The sequence below is a fragment of the Priceomyces carsonii genome, assembly GCF_900007245.1.
Source record: "Priceomyces carsonii strain CBS4050 genome assembly, scaffold: Debaryomyces_carsonii_scaffold_1, whole genome shotgun sequence".
Classification (NCBI taxonomy): domain Eukaryota; kingdom Fungi; phylum Ascomycota; class Pichiomycetes; order Serinales; family Debaryomycetaceae; genus Priceomyces; species Priceomyces carsonii.
The window spans coordinates 714477-734222 of NW_026946674.1; the positions used below are offsets into that span (position 1 = coordinate 714477).

General features: G+C 37.4%; 13 protein-coding genes across 13 annotated transcripts; 6 read left to right on the forward strand and 7 right to left on the reverse strand.

The window, feature by feature from the left end:
- Positions 1 to 164: 164 nt before the first annotated feature.
- On the forward strand, positions 165 to 3413 carry PRCAT00000381001 (mRNA-binding U2 snRNP complex subunit; the record flags this gene model as incomplete). The annotated part of the gene is made up of 1 exon (XM_062953788.1): positions 165 to 3413. One exon carries the CDS (start codon positions 165 to 167, stop codon positions 3411 to 3413), a length of 3249 nt encoding a protein of 1082 aa, XP_062807226.1.
- A 68-nt stretch (positions 3414 to 3481) lies between these two features.
- PRCAT00000382001 (uncharacterized protein) lies at positions 3482 to 4267 on the reverse strand (the record flags this gene model as incomplete). The annotated part of the gene is made up of 1 exon (XM_062953799.1): positions 3482 to 4267. The coding sequence occupies one exon, from the start codon at positions 4265 to 4267 to the stop codon at positions 3482 to 3484; it is 786 nt and encodes a 261-aa protein (XP_062807227.1).
- A 197-nt stretch (positions 4268 to 4464) lies between these two features.
- Positions 4465 to 7398, forward strand: RAD2 (ssDNA endodeoxyribonuclease; the record flags this gene model as incomplete). Its single annotated transcript, XM_062953810.1, has 1 exon — positions 4465 to 7398. The coding sequence occupies one exon, from the start codon at positions 4465 to 4467 to the stop codon at positions 7396 to 7398; it is 2934 nt and encodes a 977-aa protein (XP_062807228.1).
- A 132-nt stretch (positions 7399 to 7530) lies between these two features.
- On the forward strand, positions 7531 to 10080 carry PRCAT00000384001 (uncharacterized protein; the record flags this gene model as incomplete). The annotated part of the gene is made up of 1 exon (XM_062953821.1): positions 7531 to 10080. One exon carries the CDS (start codon positions 7531 to 7533, stop codon positions 10078 to 10080), a length of 2550 nt encoding a protein of 849 aa, XP_062807229.1.
- A 193-nt stretch (positions 10081 to 10273) lies between these two features.
- PRCAT00000385001 (ERMES complex subunit) lies at positions 10274 to 11488 on the reverse strand (the record flags this gene model as incomplete). The annotated part of the gene is made up of 1 exon (XM_062953832.1): positions 10274 to 11488. One exon carries the CDS (start codon positions 11486 to 11488, stop codon positions 10274 to 10276), a length of 1215 nt encoding a protein of 404 aa, XP_062807230.1.
- A 192-nt stretch (positions 11489 to 11680) lies between these two features.
- PCT1 (choline-phosphate cytidylyltransferase) lies at positions 11681 to 13027 on the reverse strand (the record flags this gene model as incomplete). Its single annotated transcript, XM_062953843.1, has 1 exon — positions 11681 to 13027. One exon carries the CDS (start codon positions 13025 to 13027, stop codon positions 11681 to 11683), a length of 1347 nt encoding a protein of 448 aa, XP_062807231.1.
- Positions 13028 to 13422: 395 nt separating this feature from the next.
- On the forward strand, positions 13423 to 13869 carry PRCAT00000387001 (phosphatase; the record flags this gene model as incomplete). Its single annotated transcript, XM_062953854.1, has 1 exon — positions 13423 to 13869. One exon carries the CDS (start codon positions 13423 to 13425, stop codon positions 13867 to 13869), a length of 447 nt encoding a protein of 148 aa, XP_062807232.1.
- A 92-nt stretch (positions 13870 to 13961) lies between these two features.
- On the reverse strand, positions 13962 to 16127 carry PRCAT00000388001 (uncharacterized protein; the record flags this gene model as incomplete). Its single annotated transcript, XM_062953865.1, has 1 exon — positions 13962 to 16127. The coding sequence occupies one exon, from the start codon at positions 16125 to 16127 to the stop codon at positions 13962 to 13964; it is 2166 nt and encodes a 721-aa protein (XP_062807233.1).
- A 396-nt stretch (positions 16128 to 16523) lies between these two features.
- On the reverse strand, positions 16524 to 17003 carry PAM18 (Pam18p; the record flags this gene model as incomplete). The annotated part of the gene is made up of 1 exon (XM_062953876.1): positions 16524 to 17003. The coding sequence occupies one exon, from the start codon at positions 17001 to 17003 to the stop codon at positions 16524 to 16526; it is 480 nt and encodes a 159-aa protein (XP_062807234.1).
- Positions 17004 to 17398: 395 nt separating this feature from the next.
- Positions 17399 to 18007, forward strand: RLP24 (ATPase-activating ribosome biosynthesis protein; the record flags this gene model as incomplete). Its single annotated transcript, XM_062953887.1, has 1 exon — positions 17399 to 18007. One exon carries the CDS (start codon positions 17399 to 17401, stop codon positions 18005 to 18007), a length of 609 nt encoding a protein of 202 aa, XP_062807235.1.
- A 106-nt stretch (positions 18008 to 18113) lies between these two features.
- Positions 18114 to 18437, reverse strand: PRCAT00000391001 (uncharacterized protein; the record flags this gene model as incomplete). The annotated part of the gene is made up of 1 exon (XM_062953899.1): positions 18114 to 18437. One exon carries the CDS (start codon positions 18435 to 18437, stop codon positions 18114 to 18116), a length of 324 nt encoding a protein of 107 aa, XP_062807236.1.
- Positions 18438 to 18674: 237 nt separating this feature from the next.
- Positions 18675 to 19133, forward strand: PRCAT00000392001 (ribonuclease P/MRP protein subunit; the record flags this gene model as incomplete). Its single annotated transcript, XM_062953910.1, has 1 exon — positions 18675 to 19133. The coding sequence occupies one exon, from the start codon at positions 18675 to 18677 to the stop codon at positions 19131 to 19133; it is 459 nt and encodes a 152-aa protein (XP_062807237.1).
- A 52-nt stretch (positions 19134 to 19185) lies between these two features.
- On the reverse strand, positions 19186 to 19683 carry PRCAT00000393001 (uncharacterized protein; the record flags this gene model as incomplete). The annotated part of the gene is made up of 1 exon (XM_062953921.1): positions 19186 to 19683. The coding sequence occupies one exon, from the start codon at positions 19681 to 19683 to the stop codon at positions 19186 to 19188; it is 498 nt and encodes a 165-aa protein (XP_062807238.1).
- Between the last annotated feature and the right edge of the window lie 63 nt (positions 19684 to 19746).

Sequence of the window (19746 nt, forward strand, 5' to 3'; positions counted from 1 at the left end):
GTCTAAGCTGTCAGGCAAGCTCTAGAGCTGATATTTGGTAACTTTCTCTCATCTCTCTCTGATGAGAAAATTGTGTGCAGAACTATATTCCAAATTAAATGGCAACAAAATGAAGCAGGTCAAGTTGCTCTTGTACTTGTTAAAACTCTTTCGATGAACCAGCAATGACTACTGAAAGGCAAAAGAAGAGAAAGATTTTAGGGGAATATGTTATACCCGATTCCTTGAAAGAGGAACTTAATAAGGAATATGCAACGCTTGATTCAATGTCCGAAGATACATCAATTCGTGGACTCAATAAGAATGACTATCAACAGAGGAAGTATAATAGAGTAGTAGATCTTGATCTTGACAATATAAAGTCTTACAAAGAGATAATGTATGAAAGAGAATTCGAAAGAGAAGAGGTTCGAGTAAATAAACTAATACAACAGAAAGAGGAAGATGATGGTGATAAAGGGCAAAAGAAGATTAATGGAAATGATAGACCAAGGAAACGTAAGAAAAGATGGGATGTAGGACCACAAGAGTATGAAGTATTAAATTCAAAAGAAAATATTGAGGAGAGAGATATACTGATTCGAAATGTGCCTATAATTAATGGAATTCCCTTAACTGATGCAGTTTTGAAAAAGTTACTCCCTCCTGGCTACAGGATTTTAGATCCTCCTCAAGGTTACATCCCCAATGATATAAAACAGGCGCCGGACATTACTCAAATTCCTGGAGATTTCTATCTTCCACCGGCATCAAATGGCATTCTAGATCAAAAATCGATGGTGAAACAGCTAGCCCCAGAAATACCTATAACAGGAATTCAGTATTTTAAAGAAGAAGATGCGAAATACTTTGGTCAGCTCATTAATCCAAATAAGTCTGATAACAAGTCTGCTGAAGAGAAAATGGAGATAAAGGCCTTGGGGCTTCTACTTAGAATAAAAAATGGATCTCAATCTGCTCGAAAAAAGGCGATGCGTCAACTAACAGACAATGCAAAAAAATTTGGACCAAAAGTGTTATTGAATAAAATATTACCAATATTGATAGAACCAAATTTGGATGACCAGGAAAGACATTTATTAGTCAAGTTGATTGGAAGACTATTATTTCAACTCGATGATCTAATCAGGCCTTACACGCATAAGATTTTGTTTGTTATTTCTCCCCTTTTGATAGATGAAGATTTCTCGATAAGATTGGAAGCAAGAGATATTGTTTCGAGCTTATCAAAGGCTGCTGGCTTGGCTGATATGATTTCAAGTTTGAGACCAGATATTGATCATGTGGATGAATATGTCAGAAACATAACTTCTCGAGTCTTTGCAATAGTTGCAAATACATTAGGGTTAGTCAACTTTCTTCCATTTTTGAAGGCAGTCATCAAGTCAAAGAAGAATTGGATGGCAAGACACACTGGTATCAAAATTGTACAACAACTTTGTGTGCTCTTAGGAAGAGGAAATGGGAATTCAATACTCCCATTTTTGACACAAATTGTTGAAGTTATGAAGCCTGGATTGACTGATGAAATGTTACAAGTGCGTACAATGACTGCTTTAACTATTTCTCAATTAGCTGACAATGTAAAGCCATACGGAATTGAATCATTTGAGCCGATATTAGAACCTGCCTGGCTAGGTTTGAAAAGACATAGGGGAAAGGGATTAGCAAGCTTCCTTAAATGCATTGGTTCGGTGATCAACTTGATGACCTATGATCCTAATTATGAAGAATATTCAAGTTATTATACAAACGAAATAATGCTAGTTATAAGAAGAGAGTTCAATTCACCAGATGATGATATGAAGAAGACGATTTTAAGGGTTATTCTGGACTTACCATTGTCGAGACAGCTTTTCAGGAATTATCAAAATGACATTATTAAACCATTCCTCAAAAGCTTTTGGAATAGAAGAGTTGCATCAGACTCACAGCAGCTCGCTAAAAATGTGGTTGAGTGCACGTCAACTCTAGCTGTTAAGCTAGATTATTTTACAATTTTAGACAATGTCATTACTTTCACTAAGGATGAAAATGAATCTTTAAGACGAATGGCGATTGAGACGATAAATAAAATGATAACAACCGGCTCCGAAAATCTCATAGGTCTAGATTCCCAAACTGAGACTAAGTTAATTGACGGAGTCTTATTTGCATTTCAAGAACAGACAATACAGCATAAGATATATCTACAAACTTTTGGAACTGTCTCGAACTCTCTTGGAGTCAAACTAAAGCCGCATCTTAATTCCATTATAAGTACCATACTTTACCGATTAAAGAACAAACTTCCAGAAGTGAGACAACAGTCATCAGATCTCATTAGTATAATAGCTCCCACCGTCAGAAAGTGCTCCGAAGATAACGATACAGTTTTGACTACTTTAATTTTAGTATTATATGAGCTGTTAGGTGAAGTGTATCCTGATGTTTTGGGTTCTATTATTAATGCTTTATTCTCTTGTATCAACAGTGTTGATCCTGTCACGTTATATACGATGTCAAATCCATCTGTTAATCAATTATTACCCACCTTAACTCCAATTTTAAAGAATAGACATGACAAAGTCCAAGAGGCATGCATTAAACTTGTCGGATTGATAGCACAAAAAAATTCTGAAACTATCAACGCAAAAGAGTGGATGCGTATCTGCTTTGAGCTTTTAGATATGTTGAAGTCACCTAAGAAAAGGATCAGGATCGCAACGAATGATACTTTTGGATTCATTGCAAAAACGATTGGTCCCCAAGACGTACTTGTAATGCTCTTGAATAACTTGCGAGTTCAAGAAAGACAGTTAAGAGTATGTACAGCAGTTGCGATTGGAATTGTTGCAGAGACTTGTGCACCCTTCACGGTTTTGCCTGCTTTAATGAATGAGTACAGGATTCCAGAGAAGAATGTTCAAAATGGTGTTTTGAAAGCCCTTAGTTTCTTATTTGAGTATATCGACGGAACTATGACCAAAGATTACCTATTTGCCGTCACTCCTTTAATTGAAGATGCCTTAACAGACAGAGATCAGGTTCACAGGCAAACAGCGGCTACCGTTATTAGGCATATGGCAATCAATTGTGTGGGCTTGACGAACGACGATTACTATGACGTATTTGTTCACTTTTTAAACTTGTTGTTGCCCAATATTTATGAGACCTCTCCTCATGTGATCAGTAGAATTTTGGAGAGTATAGAGGCACTTAGGGTTGTTCTAGGAATTGGAAGTTTTTCAAACTACATTTGGAGTGGATTATTTCATCCTGCAAGAAAAGTACGCAGTCCTTATTGGAAGATGTTCAATTCTGCGTACGTTCAGAGCAGCGACTCTATTGTACCCTATTATCCCAGGATAGATTACTTAGCCGACAGTCCAAATGAAGACTACAGGATTGAAGAACTAGATATCTATCTTTAGTAACTTTTCTTTTTCTTTATTTAGGAATCTAAAAGAAGTTATAGTATAGACTAATTTTTGGCTCCAAACTAAAATGTTGCTTGTATTATATAGTCAGCATCTCTGTTTGTATGATAATGACCAAGAGAGGTATCTACATGTGGCATCACATCATCATTAAAATCAATGAGGTTACCATCGCTATCATAATACTCATCCTCGTAATCGTCGTCTAGACGGGCCACTGGTTCGTCTTCGTTATCGTATAACATGGTTGCATAGCGAGTAACTTTTCTAGCTTGAAACTCAAGCATTGCCTCGAGTTCTCCGAGGTCTATGTTATCCTCTGAACAGCTATTGGAGCTTGAATAACTCGTAACCGCCGGAAAACAATCCACTGTGATATCATTTTCGCTATTTAAATGAAATGGAATATTCTGTATCCACTTGTTGACTTTTTCTTTCGAGGGCATATTGGCGGCATTCCTAGGATTGAAAGAAGTGGGAATTTCTTGAACCATCATGGCTGGATTTTCATTAAGAAAGAAGATACCGTTCTGGGATGGGGTTGTTGAACCTTTTTTAGTGGGCGTCTCCATTACTCTACCAACACAAATATATCCCTCGGGAGCTTGATGAGTTGGAAGAATAATATGCCCTGGCATAAGAGATTGATGCTTATCTTTGTATTTATTTTGAAGGTCTTGCTGTTTCATGTTGTGGGGACTGTAGTCCTTTGTCTCAGAATTGAACATAAAGTAATTCTTCAGTGGGAAGTATGGTGAGATTTTATTCAGAAAATTATCCACTAATCCTGAGTCGGCTCGTAAGTTGGTTCCCTTCATAAATTTCCCAGTATCAGATTTATTCTCCATTGTGTATGGCTCATAAAAGTGTTATTACTTCCAATTCTAATGCCTATTCCATAGCCTAAAGATTATCGAATTTGTGGTTAGATCTAGCTGCAATTTTTAGTCGCAAAAAGGGTCTTGCACTCATCATATAATTACATAATCGCAATATCGAAATTCAAACAGTGTGCCAAAGGCTTAAAGCAAGAGCATTCAGTGGCATGGGTGTGAACTCATTATGGGATATAATAGGACCAACAGCAAAGCCTGTGAGACTTGAAGCTTTATCTAGGAAGAGATTAGCGGTTGATGCGTCGATATGGATCTATCAATTTTTAAAAGCGGTCAGAGATAGTGAGGGCAACTCGCTACCTCAGTCTCACATTGTGGGATTCTTTCGAAGGATCTGTAAACTATTGTATCATGGTATTTATCCGGTATTTGTGTTTGATGGAGGTGCACCGTCCTTGAAAAGAGAGACAATAAATCAGCGAAGGGAGAGAAGACAAGGAAAACGGGAAAGCGCAGCTGAAACAGCCCAGAAGTTATTAGCTATTCAAGTGCAAAGGGAAGCAGAAAAGACTATGGGTAGAAAAGATAATAACGAAACTGTTTATTTAGAGGATTTGACTAATTTGCATCCGTCTCACGTTGAAACAAATAGAGAAAGCCTAAATGACGAACAGAGCCTATTTAGAAAGAAAGACGAATACCACCTACCTGATATTAACTCATTCAAGGTTTCCTCCAACGATTCAAGAATTATGCCAGAAAATTCATTTGATGACTTTGTGGATGATCTTGGTTATGTAGATGGAATTGACATTGATTCTGTGGATCCCGCATCCCCTGAATTTTCTCGATTACCGTTATCATCTCAGTACATGATATTGTCTCAGCTAAGATTAAGATCTCGATTAAGAATGGGGTTTTCCAAAGACCAATTGGAAATGTTATTCCCTAATAGCATGGACTTCTCGAAATTTCAGATTCAGCAAGTGCAAAAAAGAAACTTCTATACTCAAAGACTAATGGATGTCAGTGGCATGGGTAGTGACGGTAATACTACAAAGAGAATAGCAGGGGACAAAGATAAAAAGTATGCATTAATTAGAAGTGAGAATGGGTGGTCTTTATCGTTGGGCTCCGAAAGCTCCACTATGGAAGATCCAATATTGCTAGATGAAAATGGTGAAATGATCGCACGTCATCGAGAAGAAAAGAATACAAAAACTTATGTCGATTGGAAGGATGATAAAGAAGGTGATAGTGATGTCGAATTCGACGATGTGCCTTTGGAAAATAGTGGAGACGATGAAATACAAAAAGAATTGATACAATCGATATATAATCAATATCGAGAGGAAGAGCCAATCAATGCTGAAGAAGAAGAACGAAATGATTTAAAAAAAGCTATTGAAGACTCTAAAAGAGAGTATTTCGATTTACAGCTAAAGGAAGAGGAGCTAGCAAAGGAAAAATCTCTCAACTGGAACTTTGGTCCCAAGAATCAAAAAACTAACAAGGCGGAACAAGACCAAGGGGCTAAAGAAACGAGTAACGTCTCCTCAGACAATAATAAATCAACTAACACCAGTGATAAAATTTCCAATATTGGAAATACCAATGACTTTTTAAATACTAATTTTGGAAAATCTTTTCTTTTGCAAGAAGAGAATCCTGATGATATGTCAGAAATAAAGCAGAACGAAAATAATAAACTGCAGGAAGATGCCGATATCTCCAAACGAGAAAGCGGAAGAGTGGAAAGTGATATAATTGAGATAGAGCAATTGGCTGATGACGATAAAGACGCAGAAAAAAAGAAAGATGCTCATAATGTCTTACCCTCATGGTTCAACCAAGGTTTTTCCTCCTCAGAAAATCCGCATGAAGATACCTTCCTTCCTGAGTCAAAGAAACATGTATCAAGTAAGTATCAAAAGGATGAAGATGCTGGGATTGTGTCTTGGAGCGAGGCAAGAGAGTTGCTCAATTCGGAAGATGAACTCAATAGCGATAAATCGGACGAGGTGCAAGAGATCGCACCCTTTAAAAAGCAGGCATCTTTCTCTGCAAAAGCTGAAGAAGAGAAAGTAGATAAGAACGATAATGAAAAAAACGGGCAAAGGAAACCTGCTGTTCTTGAATATGATTTTGAAGAAGAAGACGAGAATAACTTAGTACGACAGTTAAACGATGAAGAAGCTGAGCATGAAAATTTCAGATCTGATATGAAGAAAAATTATGATAAATCAATATCTTCTATCAATACAAGCATTACAGAAGAACATTTGCTACAAGAGAAACTTCAAAAGGCCAAAAGGGACTCTGACGAGGTAACTGAAACAATGATAAGAGACGTCCAAGAACTTCTCAAAAGATTTGGGATACCTTACATCACTGCTCCTATGGAAGCGGAAGCTCAATGTGCGGAACTCTTGCGGCTCAAGTTAGTAGATGGGATAATTACTGATGATAGTGACTGTTTTTTGTTCGGTGGAGATAATGTGTACAAGAATATGTTTAATCAGAAGCAGTATGTTGAGTTTTATACTTTGAGAGATATTGAAGCCAAAATTGGACTAACTCAAGACAAGCTTATTGAATTAGCTTTCCTTCTTGGGAGTGACTACACAGAAGGAATAAAAGGTATTGGTCCCGTCCTTGCAATGGAAATTATTGCAGAATTTGGAAGTCTAAAAAAATTTAAGTTATGGTTTGATCAGAATACGAAGTCTCGAAGAAGCTCTGAGAAGCAAGAATCTTCTTTGAAGAAGAATTTGTTGACGCGTGTTAAAAATGGAAAGCTTTTCTTACCTGGTGCCTTTCCAGATAAAGTGGTGTTTGATGCTTATAAAAGACCAGAAGTCGATCATGACAAAACTCAATTCAAGTGGGGGTATCCTAGTTTAGACCAAATAAGGTCTTTTCTCATGTACAATCTAAGGTGGTCACAGTCAAAAGTTGATGAAGTAATGATACCTTTGATTAGAGACATAAATCGTAAGAAAACTGAAGGCACACAGTCAACAATTAGCGAATTTTTCCCTCAAGAGTATATCCAAACTAAGAAAGATATTGGAATTGGAAAAAGACTCAAATCTGCTACTAATAAGCTTCATAAAAGAAGAAACACCAACAATACAACGTAAATATTTGATTCAAATTTAGTTTACTAATTTATATACATACTTCTCTATTAGGCAATTGAGGAAATCATTTTGATGTGAACTTTATTTTTATAGTGCCAATTAATCTAACTTATACAAGGTAAGGACGCAGCAATGGCAGATTCACTTGCAAAGTTGTCTTCTATGCTCGAGTCTGCTAAGGACTTGACAATAGAAGCTGCTGTTTCGGCCTCATCAAGATTGACGGATACTCCTAGTGCTCTGAGGCCCCAAGAGATATCTAAATTGTTGAGTTCTAGGTCAGACAGAGATGTATTGAATGGCATGAGATGCGTAATATCATTAGTAGCGAGAGGAGAAGATGCTGTCCCTTATTTCACAGATGTTGTGAAAAATATTACGTCTACAGATCTGAAAGTAAAAAATTTAGTTTCAATCTATTTAACAAGATTTGCTGAGATAGAACCTGACACTGCTCTTTTATCTATAAATTCAATTCAAAGGTCGCTTAATGAAAAGGTTCCATTGAAGCGAGCCAATTCTATCAAGACATTAGCTGGAATTCGAATTTCATCTATTCTACCAATCGTTTCACTTTGCATCAAACGGACAATTGGGGATCCTTCTCCTCTAGTGAGAGGATCTACTGCAATCGCAATAGCTAAGGTATTTGACGTAGCAACCTCCGAGAAAAAACAGCTTTTCAGTTATCTCGAACTTTTGTTAACTGATAGTGATGTTTTTGTTGTCAGTTCTGCTATCAAGGCATACTATAAGATAAGGAATAACATTTCGTCAAAAACACAGAGATGGCGCCCAATACATGGAAACTTTCGTCGATTTTGTACATTATTGGAGTCAATGGACGAATGGGCACAGGTTTTCACGATAGAGATCTTGACAGACTATTCAAGAACGTTTTTGCCACGAGCCAAAGTGAAAGCGAAAGATGAGAGCGGCCAAATGATAGATATTCCAGATTCATATTCTCATTATCACTTCCATGAATATGAAACTGTAATGGATGAAGATCTCAAACTTTTCGTTGACTCATTAGAGCTAATGGCCTACTCTGATTCTGACGCTGTTTTAATCGGTACATCTCGAGCCATTCATTCGCTCATGCCTCCATTGATTTTTGAAAAGTTCCTGATGCCTAATGCTTTGCTCAGGATTGCAGTCTCAGCCACTAGTAATCAGAATTCGCTTCTCGCTTTACAAGTAATCTTATCGATTTCGTCTGAGAACCCTACAATTTTTGGTCCTTATTATAGAAATTTTTTCGTTTATCCTTCCGATTCATTTCAAGTTGCAGAAACTAAGCTAGGAATTTTATCATCTTTAGCTGATATCAACACTATTCTGTTCATCTTCGAAGAATTAAAGTTTTATTCTTTGAATGGTCTAGAAGATGAGAAAATTGCGATTATATCTATAAAAGCCATTGGGCACTGTTCACAGATATCACCAGAATGGAATAAAAAAATTTTGAGGTGGTGCCTAAAACATGTTACAATATTAAGAGGGAGCTTGTTAAGTGAATTATTAACGGTCATCAGATACTTAATACAAGAAAAGAGGAACTTTATTGGAGACAGTGTAGGGGCAGAGCATGATATAATCAGAACCATATTTAAAATGTCTCTTGTATTACAAGATGAAAGCTTTGTTTTAGAAGAAAATGCGAAAGCTAGCATAATCTGGATGATAGGAGAATTCACCAGTTCAGTTGACAATACTATTGGCCCTGATGTCTTAAGGCAGCTCATAAATGGATTTTCAGAGGAATCAGATGATGTGAGATACCAAATCTTGATCCTTGCGGCTAAGTGTATATCCTACGAACTAGATAAAATGAAAGCTTTTGATGAAGGATATGAACAGAGGAACTTTGAAGAAAATAGGATTTTCAAAATGTTTCAACATGTTCTACATCTATCTAAATATGATAGAAGCTATGACACAAGAGATAGGGCCAGAATGTTGAATACCCTTTTTTGCACAGGAAAGGAGCAATACCAGCTCGCATCTCTTTTTTTGCAAGTCCCCAAGCCAGTACCTTCTCTTTCCATTAATCAAATTTTTTCAGGAGGGTATCCTAACCAAATTATTCTTGAATATCTCATTTCAGTGGAAAGAGGTGAACCTAATAGTCTCCCTCCCTCTAGTATAAGGAAAGAGGCTCCTGTGAAGCAAAATAATTTAAGCACTCATGGTTTATCATTCTTATCTTCCTCTGGGAGCACACCATCTCCACCTACAGGGCCATCGCAACACAGCGTTTCTTCTCAGCAATTTAATAGTAATATTGGTGGCAATGTAGTACCGAAAAAAAGTTATAAATTGCAAAGTTTGGATGAATTTTTTGGTACGAAAGAATCTTCGGATGAGGAAGATGAGGAAGATGAGGAAGATGAAGAAGACGATGAAGAAGAAGAAGAAGAAGAAGAAGAAGAAGAAGAAGAAGAAGAAGACGATGAAGACGATGAAGACGATGAAGACGATGAAGACGATGAAGAAGAAGAAGAAGAAGAAGACGACGACGACGACGAAGACGAAGGAGAAGTAGAAGACTATGAAGAAGAAGAAGAAGAAGAAGAAGAGGAAGATGATGGGTATCCATATTTGGAAGGAGATATAAAAGGTGACGATAATGTAGATGTTGATGAAGAGAAAGGTGAAGAAGGGTCTGAGGTGGTGTAAGGGCGAGCAAAGAATATTAAATATATCGATAATGGCCTAGCCTTGCTCAAAGTAAATGAAGGAAGTAAAGAAAAGAATGTGATAGATATATAAAGGAGGTCGTTCATTTTGGTAAAAAGTGTTCTATTTACATATTAAGATTGTAGGCTCATACCTTATTATACCGCTCATATATTTGCATAGCAACATAGATTTATATCAGATCGCTCAAATTATTATGATTTCCTTTGTGAGAAGCAGTCGATTCTCGGGTGTTTCTGCTTCTCGGCCATAGCGAAGGTAGTTTAATCATTTGAAACCTCGGCTCAACACACCTCTCTGTAAACCATGCTCTCAACTTGCTTTCAACAAGAGAAGAAATCTTAGGAACATTTTGTAGTTTAGCCCTTGAGCCAATAAGGGACTTTACTGTGAATTCTAATCTGAAGTCAGGTGCAAATGAAAACATTAATGCTGTGCTTGTTTGTTCTTGAGCATTCAAATTTCCTGGCTCTGTACACCTTGAAGAGCTAGTTTGATCAAATTCGTTTGAAGATGAGCTACTTCCATTCTCTGACAGTGAGTTGTTATCAATGAACTCATGATCATTGGTATTAACTAAAGAAACAGTGATGCACCCAGATATCCTTACTATTGTAACAGATAATTCAACCGGTAAAACGGCAGTCAAAGGACGAGGATGATTTAGCAATAGCCTTGTCTCAATCCCCAATGTAAGAGAATCGGATAAATCGACGTCTATTTGCGCCTCAAGTCTTCCTGAGCCATCAGCACTATGCTTTATGCGACAATTTGAGAATATAGGGAAATCATCACCAATATCGATTTCTGTGAGTTGTATTCTATCCAAATATTCTGGTAGGTCCAGTTTAGCCAAAAATTGATTTAATGAATAGTATATATTATCCGATAATAATGCTTCATTTCTTACTTGTGATATCGTTTGTGCAATTAAAACATTGAACCAATCTAAAGATTCGGAGGCATGATTATTTACGTCGTAGTACGTTTTTTCTAAAATCGTATTAAGCTTCGAATTTCTTATTTTCACAGCATCATCACTATCTGAATCATTGTAATTGTCATCATCGGAGCTTTTCTTATCTCTTCTTACTACTACTCCGGAGGCATCTTTGACAGACGTCGTAGCAGACGACTCAGCGAACACAAAAAACTTAATAAAAATTATCACAACCAAGATAACACTCAATTGTCCTATAACAAGACCTTGGGTGAAGCTCCAAGCGGTAGTTGAGTTACCAATCAAAGAATTAGAGAGAGGATCTTGTATTGCCAACTCTCTTTGTTGTTGAAGTAATTCTTCCTGGCGAAGTTTTATTTGAGCTTTAAGCTGATCTAAAGGTAGCAATGTATTGAAGTTTTCTATTTCAATACCCTTCTCCTTCATCTTCTTTTCAACTTTCTTCAGTTTAGTGGTTCGAATGGAAAATGCAGACCAAAATCTCGAAAAAGTTTACCTTGGAATCAAACATTGAGTGTTTACGTGCACGTTAAATACTCGCTCAATTATCAAATCGATTTATAAAAGTGCCCACATAATAGAAGGTTATATGACATAAATATTAGCTATGTAAAATATTCAAGAAGCCGTTTTCGCCTTTTTGCTCGTCCTTCGTGACTTCCTGACATCACCTTTTTTTGTTTTTTCAATATCTTTCACTTGAGAACCCTTAGAAACCAGCTTTGAAGACTTGTCAGACTCAGAATCTGGAGCGTCTGGAGTCGAAACTACCAGCAGGTTTGAAATTTTCTTTGACTCATGTTCATCATTAGTGGAATATTCATCATTCGAGTCGTCTCCTTTGATCCAGTCTTTAACGTTTGCTAGCAATGACTTGTTTGGATGCATATCTTTATTTGCGTTGCCCACATACTTGGAAGCAAAATCTGTCAAAGGTGAGCTTGCTTTGGAAGTATTGTCTTCATAGTCGCTAGGCAGACTACTATAGTTGCTTACATTATCCAAAAGAGAGGACAATTCAGATCTTTTTCCTCTCATGTATTCCCTGACTTCAAAATACAAGTCTCTTGAAACATTGTTAATGTTAGCCTTATTCTTCATCCAATATCCCCGAAAGTCATTGATTTGCTTTTTAAACTCTAATTCGTTTTTCTTAAACCAACTAACATTGAGCTCCTTTCGAGTAGCACCTCGGGAAAAGTTCCTCATCAAATATTTATCATAATCTCTGATAATCTTCGTGATAATGTCAGACGTTGAGATACCCTCTGTCCTCTGTGTTGTCATGAACATTCCCCTCTCTTTGATTGGTTTGTATATATCATCTGAGTCCAGGGAAGCATATGGTAAATCATCATGAGCAACATAATCGATTCTATGTTCCTTCAAAAACTCGGGAGTCACAATCCAAGGGGCAGAAACAACCTCATCGACCCATTTACAGTGTTTCAAAGTCTCCATCCTTTGCTTGTCTGTGAGGACAGTCATTCCCTTTCTCTTGTGAGTATCAACATCCGTAGCAACACCGCAGACTAGTTCCACATTGGGAAAAGATTTCTTAGCCTGCTCCAATTGCTTCATGTGGCCCAAATGGAAGAGATCAAATACTCCATCCGCATATATCCTAATTGGTCTGTCTTTGGGTGGTAAGTTGAATCCAAAGCCTTTTGGTCTGAACTTTCTAAGGTTCTCTGGCAACGCTGCATCTCTCTTTGCTTCTTCCTCGTCAAATTTCTTCTGTTCTTCGGTCAAAACCTTTCTTTTCTTAGACTCCTGTTCGTTAGCTTCATTTTCGCTATCAGATGGACCCGGAGTTGATTCCGCCGACTCATCAATCTTTCTCTTCCTATTTCTTTTGAAAAGAGATGTTAACTTAGGTGCAATGGAATCTACCGAAATACTCCTAGGAAGCGGACTGCTACCTTCATTTTCTGATTCTGCTCCAACCTTTGCCGAGGAAGCCATTGTCTTCAATATATACCACTTCCACTTAACTGCTATTAAGTAATTCTAGTATATTGTACGTTTACTCGAGAGATGCTTTTCGTTGTGTCACAAGCGAGCCTGAATACTAAATCAAAGAAAAAAGTTTAAGGGCCGCAACTAAACACCGGATACTTTTGATGCGATTCTTCCTATTATTAACCTTGCAATACTTTTTTGAGGTTCTGATACCTCCTTACTAAACTAGGATCTTTGAAGTTGCTTCCCACTTCTTTGTTTGCTTCTTCAAGTATCGTAGGAAACACAACAGAGAGACCTAAAAGCACGTGCTTTGTACAAAGTGCGAAATATGCATTATCAGTATAGAGACTCAAATCTACGAAAATGCTGCTATTATGCTGTGATAGTGAACAGAGATGTCGAAAACATATACATTTTCAGATCTTAAAATGCTCACAGGAGCTACTCTTAGATCTTGGTTTGATAAAGGCTCAATCAGTGGCAAAGGAAGGTTTGCTGTGGTAGATGTAAGGGATTCAGACTACGTAGGAGGACACTTAAAAGGTTGCTATCATTACCCAGCTGGGGACTTTGAAAGTCAATTGCCTGAGCTCAAACAGAGGCTCTATAATAACCACATAGATGACGTGGTATTTCATTGTGCTCTCTCTCAGAGTAGAGGACCGTCTTCTGCCTTAAAATTCTTGAGATCTTTGGAAGATACTATAGATCCAGACGAGGTGCAATATTTTGAAGATCTTAACGTGTGGTTATTAAAAGGAGGATTTAATAAGTGGCAGCAGGTTTACGGAGAGGATACAAAAGTTACTGAAGGATATGATAAGGAACTCTGGCAATCTTGAGCCGTAGTTGTTAAGGGATTCGTTCTTTCAGATCAAATATAGTTTGTAGTCATCTAAATACAAATGCTAAAAATGGTGATTAAGAGTGTAGCCTAAATTAGGCTGGGGCCATCATAACCCGTATTATACATCTGCTGAAGCTGATGAGTAGGCTGCTGAACGAAACTTCCAGTTTGCTGGTATTGCTGGTATTGCTGAGAATGAGGCCCAACTTGTTGAGACGGAATTTGAGATTGCAATCCTGTCATTTGCAGTTGTATCTCGGATCCCGCCTTATTCAAATAGTATTCTTTTTGCGCCTGGCGCTGAGTATCAGAAAAGACAGGAATGGTTGGCATCAATTCTAGTCCACCCGCTGTAACCTGCCTTTGCAAGGGCTGTGATTTACTATTTTGTTGAGCTACCCTATCAAAAAGATTTGTTGTAGTTTGAGAAACTTTAAAAGGATTCGAGCCCGTAGCTGTCGCAGAGATCGGTTCAGGTCTCTTATCTGGTCCGCCAAATGTAAAAGCAGTAGTATTACTAGAAGGTGCGAATCTCGTATTCGCAAAAGGATTACTTCCTGTCATGTTAGCGGAATTTGAATGCGGCTCAGATACAGATGTAAATCGTGCAAACGGATTCGTATCATTTCTTTGAATCGGCACCTGCGATATCGGCTGACTTGGTTGATAGGTTTGCTGAGTATTGCGTGACAGCTCACTTAAAGAAGAATTTTGCAAAAATGGATTCGAGCCGGTCACTTGTTGTGGACCATAACCGCCGAAGCCTGCACCCGTAAAAGCAGGGTTTACATGTTGAGCTGAACCCTGCTGAGATAAATGTGAATTTTGAAGATTATTCAGTGTAACATTACCGGTTGCATTTGCAAATAGCTGGTTTCCGTTTCCCAGTAACTGTTGATTATAACCAGTGTGTTGGTAAGGGATGTTATTATTTAATTGATACTGTCCCTGAGCCTGAGCCTGAGCCTGAGGTTGAAGATTCTGCAGCCAGGGATTGTACGTAGATTGCTGAACTATTAAAGTATTTGATCTTGTCAAGTCATTGGGATGTGATTGTTGTAGTTGTTGTTGTTGTGTTTGCTGTTGTTGAAGTAACTGCTGCTGCAAGAATTGTTCCTGCTGTTGTTGTTGTAATAGTTGCTGTTGTTGCTGTTGTTGTTGTTGTTGCTGCTGCTGCTGCTGCTGTTGCTGCTGCTGTTGTTGTTGCTGTTGTTGTTGCTGTAAGAGTTGCTGCTGTTGTTGCTGTTGTTGCTGTTGTTGTTCTTGTTGTTCCTGTTGTTGTCTTTGTTGTTCAAGTATATGTGGATTCTGTACCATTGAAATATCATTTTTCAATGCAGATCCTTCCAGGTTTCGATATGTTGATTTACCCCTATCTAATAGATATTGTTCTCTGTTCTGCTCAAAATTGGGGTCATCTAAATATTCTTCCAAAGAAGAAGTCAATGCTGTGGGAGCGTGTTTAATAGTGGGAACATGCAATTTAGTGGAATGCTCGAGATGCTTAGCCACTCTTAAGTAATCAATGACATATCTTGTTTGATCAACGAACTTTTTGTAAATTTTCAATGCTCTCTCTGCGTCAAGACGAAACATTTCGAAATAATGCTCTAAAATATTAATAACACCTTCGTTTAGTTCTTGAAATAGAGCCAACAAATCATTAACTAATAATCGAAATGAAGTTAAAACAATGTCATTATTAATTTCATTTTCTATGAAGTTGTTTTTTAAGAGTGCATCAATTTGCTTCTGTACACTTTCACACTCCCTTAATAAGCCCTTATCAATTGACAATTTACGCAACCTTCCGCCATTCTGAGTTGTAGTATTATTCGAACGTTCATCTCTCACATAATCAATACCAGTTGCGTCATATTGTTTCACTCTGGACTGTAAGTACTTGGCATACTTAATAATAAATCGAACGTCTGGATTATTATTGTGATTCCTTAGGATACTAGATGACGACAAGTTAAGCATCTCCGGAGCTTGATTCGCCAAATACCGTAATGTTACCTCCCTGTCGCCTTCTCTTATCATAATATGAATAACAATCAACAGCTTGTACACAACGGACCACGCATTATCTTGAAGTCTAACTCTAATGGTCTTCATAATTGTATTGAAATTTTCAGATTCAACTGCATGATCAATCAGTGTAGCCATGAGTATTGGCTCAATGTATTTTGGCTTCGGCGGAGCAACCTTTACTTTGGTCGCCCCCTTGACTATCTTCTCATAGGTAGTCATATTTCGAAACCCTCTATTAAAACCCTTCCTCCTTTCTATGAATAAGTCAATTGCAGGGCCAATGGCTTTACGGTGAAAGAAAGGAATGTTTACTTAACATTAAGCTACGAGGACAGAGATCGGTGTTCGAGGACCACATGACACTTTTACACGACCATCCAGGATTGGTACAACGCTAAACTAAATTAAGCCCGTTATATATATATACACAGATATGCATCAAACGAAGTTTTGACTACGTTGTAGCTTTAATAGAAATCTTAAACGAAGAGAGCTCGCTTCGGATCATTAATGGAAAAGACTAGAAGAGTTTACACTATTGATTTATTCCGCTTGTAAGGGAAGAATAGTTATCCTCGAGAATTTTTAATCAACTTATAGTAGTTGTAACAGATCTTACTTCTTTAATCCGCCTCTTTTCTCTAAGAAATCTTTTGCCTCGTTTACTTTAGTGGCCAAAAATGAAGAACCACCTTTATCCGGATGGTTTGCCATCATTAGCTTTCTATGTTGCTCTTTCAACTTTGACTTCGACAAAGTTGTTTCTTTTAAGTTAAGGATCTGTAATGCTTCCTTAGCAGACATTTTGTGACCAAAACCTCCTTTGATGAAGGCTTTACCATTTAAGCCGGGCTGCTTCGACTTGACGAACCCAGCAGCAAAATACACAATCCCGAATGCCCCTATTCCCGTCATCCATGGATGGTTAGACATCCAAGCAAACCCCTGATCGAAATACCATTCCACAGAGCCCTCTTGTGCTTCTTTTCTTTTAAGATGGCCACTATATTGTTGCTGAGGTTGGGCACCTATCCTCTGATTTGACTGCTCTCCGGGTATAGACAAAGTTGGCACTTCCATGTTTGTGGGCGCCATTACTAGTAACTATATGCTTGTAAAAAGCTTACTTTGAGAAACGATGGCGTAAACTAATAGAGTGTTGACTGATTCTATGATTTTCTAGAGCGTAATTACTTTTTGAAGAAAAGAGAGCAGAAGCCGCATGAAATGAGGCGTTTTTATTTTAAATTTTTTTTTTTTTTTCTTTCTCAAAAGGACCATCTCATCTTAAAATCTTGATACAAAATAGGTATTCTTACAAGGCAAAATATAAAACAAAACTTTAGTCAAAGTTTTCAGATCACAGTGCAAGGTTTCTTTGAACTAATACTAACTTACTAAACCCAGTGCATTTGATTTAGTCGAAGCTTTTCCGTTTTAGCCCAAGAATATATCTGACATTGATCTGCCTTTATCAAATAAAATAGAGAATGAGAGTTTACACTTGTCATTTCTGCTCATCACCAGTATATCCTTTGCATGGGATTATGTTCGTAAGAAATGATGCCAAAGAATTCAGATTTTGCCGTTCCAAATGTCATAAGGCATTTAAACAGAGAAGAAATCCACGTAAATTAAGGTGGACAAAGGCATTCAGAAAGGCAGCAGGGAAGGAATTAGTAGTCGACTCGACGTTAACATTTGGTGCTAGGAGAAATGTACCAGTTAGATATAACAGAGATTTGGTTGCAACAACCTTGAAAGCAATGGCGAGAGTAGAGGAAATCAGAACAAAGAGAGAAAGAGCATTCTACAAGAATAGAATGAGAGGAAATAAGGAGAAGAAGTTAGATGCAGATAAGAAATTGGTCGAAAGGAATCCTGAGTTGTTGAGAATGAGGGAAGTTGAATTAAAGAGAAAGGCAGAAAAGAAGGCAGCCAAGGAAGCCTCAATGGACATTGAAGAAGAAGTTGCTTCCGAGGATATGATTAGCGAGGATGAAGAAATGGAGAGTGAATCAGAGGTCGAAGAAAAGAAGCAAAAGGTATTGCTTACAAACAAAAAGAAAAGCAAGAGAGCGCTGCGTTTAGCGCAATAAGCATTTTATACTTTCATAATTTAAGTAGTTTAACTCCAGTAATCCTATAGTATTACAGAAATATAAGAAAAGAAATCTATCAATATTGACTTTTGGTTGCAATTATTTATATTCGTTTCTCTTTCGATATGACTGGCCAATAGGGATTTTGTTTGTAAGTGAATTCTTTATCTCCGGTTTCCTCAAGGATATCATGATTGCTAGGAGATTCTTGTAATTTTGATCTGTTTTTCTGTTCGCTCAAACTCTTCAGGGAATTCATTAACAATGCAATAGTATGATTATGAATCTCTGAGTGTAATTTATGTTCCTGGCGTCTTTTATGATAGGAAATTTCATCACCCTTGGGAATATCATCGACTTTTCTCTTATGTCTTCGAGGTGTTGCTTGGGGTGTTGCATAGCTATAAGCGGGTTCAAACGATGTCATATTATCAATTATAATCGGTATTACACGCGTCAAAAGCGCAATTCTGATGGTCTCTCCGTTTGAAAATACAGCAAGGTCTTTAAAAGGTCTATTCTTGGGGAAAATATCTTAGACTTCGTTTATAGGTGTCGATTTAGTTGTATATCTCTGATATAACTTCTTGGAGGGTGAAGATGATATGAGAATTTATTGAGAATTAGAAAAATCATACCGATCAAAATTATATTTTATGAAAATATGAATGAAAAGGATGTATTGAAGTCCAGAAGAATAAAGGGACGACAAATAAAGCATGCGCCTTTGGTGCCGATAAAGCTGGTCGTTGAACATGAAACTCAGATTTTGATTAAGACTTCTACTCCATATGTCGCTGCACTAAAAAGAATACGAAAGGCTCTTGACAAGTTTGATAAAACTTCAACATCGAATAAGAAATATTGCAATGGAGAGTATAAGAAAGTGAAATATATATCCGTGAAAGGAATGGGGCGAGCGATAGAGAAAACCCTTTCGATAGGGCTCAATTTTCAAGATGAGTTAGGTTACAGGATTGATATCTTGACTGGAAGTGTTGAGGTGCTTGATGAATTCGAGGTGGACGATGAAAACGGAGAAGAGGAGTACGAAGAGTCAGTATATAAAAAAAGAATGGTGAGCTTCGTTGAAGTAAGAATCTTTCTTAAAAGGAATATTTAATACATCTATTAAATCAGGTCTATTCACGTACATTTATACATTATCTTCACTTTCAAGTTTGCAACTTTTTTTGAGCATGCTCCTTAATATTTATCAATTCTATTATGTGTTTCTCAATTTTAGCACTCTTCTTAACCTTCTTACCAGAGGTCTCAAAATCTTCTTTCAACTTCAGCTTCTCATCATCGTCTAATTCAACGCCAAATACCTTTTCTGCAATCTTCACCAATTCTAGGCATTTGATGTAGTCTTTCAAGTAGTATGCCCTCTCACAAGCATTCAAAAGTTTTACCCTGTCGCTCTTCTTAAGGTTATTTGATCTCTTTAGAACCTCTTCATCTAATAACCAATTGTCGCTATTTATCGTGGGGCCCTCTTCAAAAAACTGACGCTTCTGAGCTAAATATTCTTCATCTGTCTGCTTTTTTCTGGATTTTTTATGTTCTATAGGCTCAGCTTGGGAAATTTGAGGTTCTGCTTCAGACTCTGCTACTGGATTCAGGTCAACTCGCAGCTCATTTTCCACCACTTTTGTCCGTTCCAATCCCATTTTACTTGTTCGGTACGCCTATTAGATTAATAACAAACTTGAAGGAACATAAACGATGAGTAG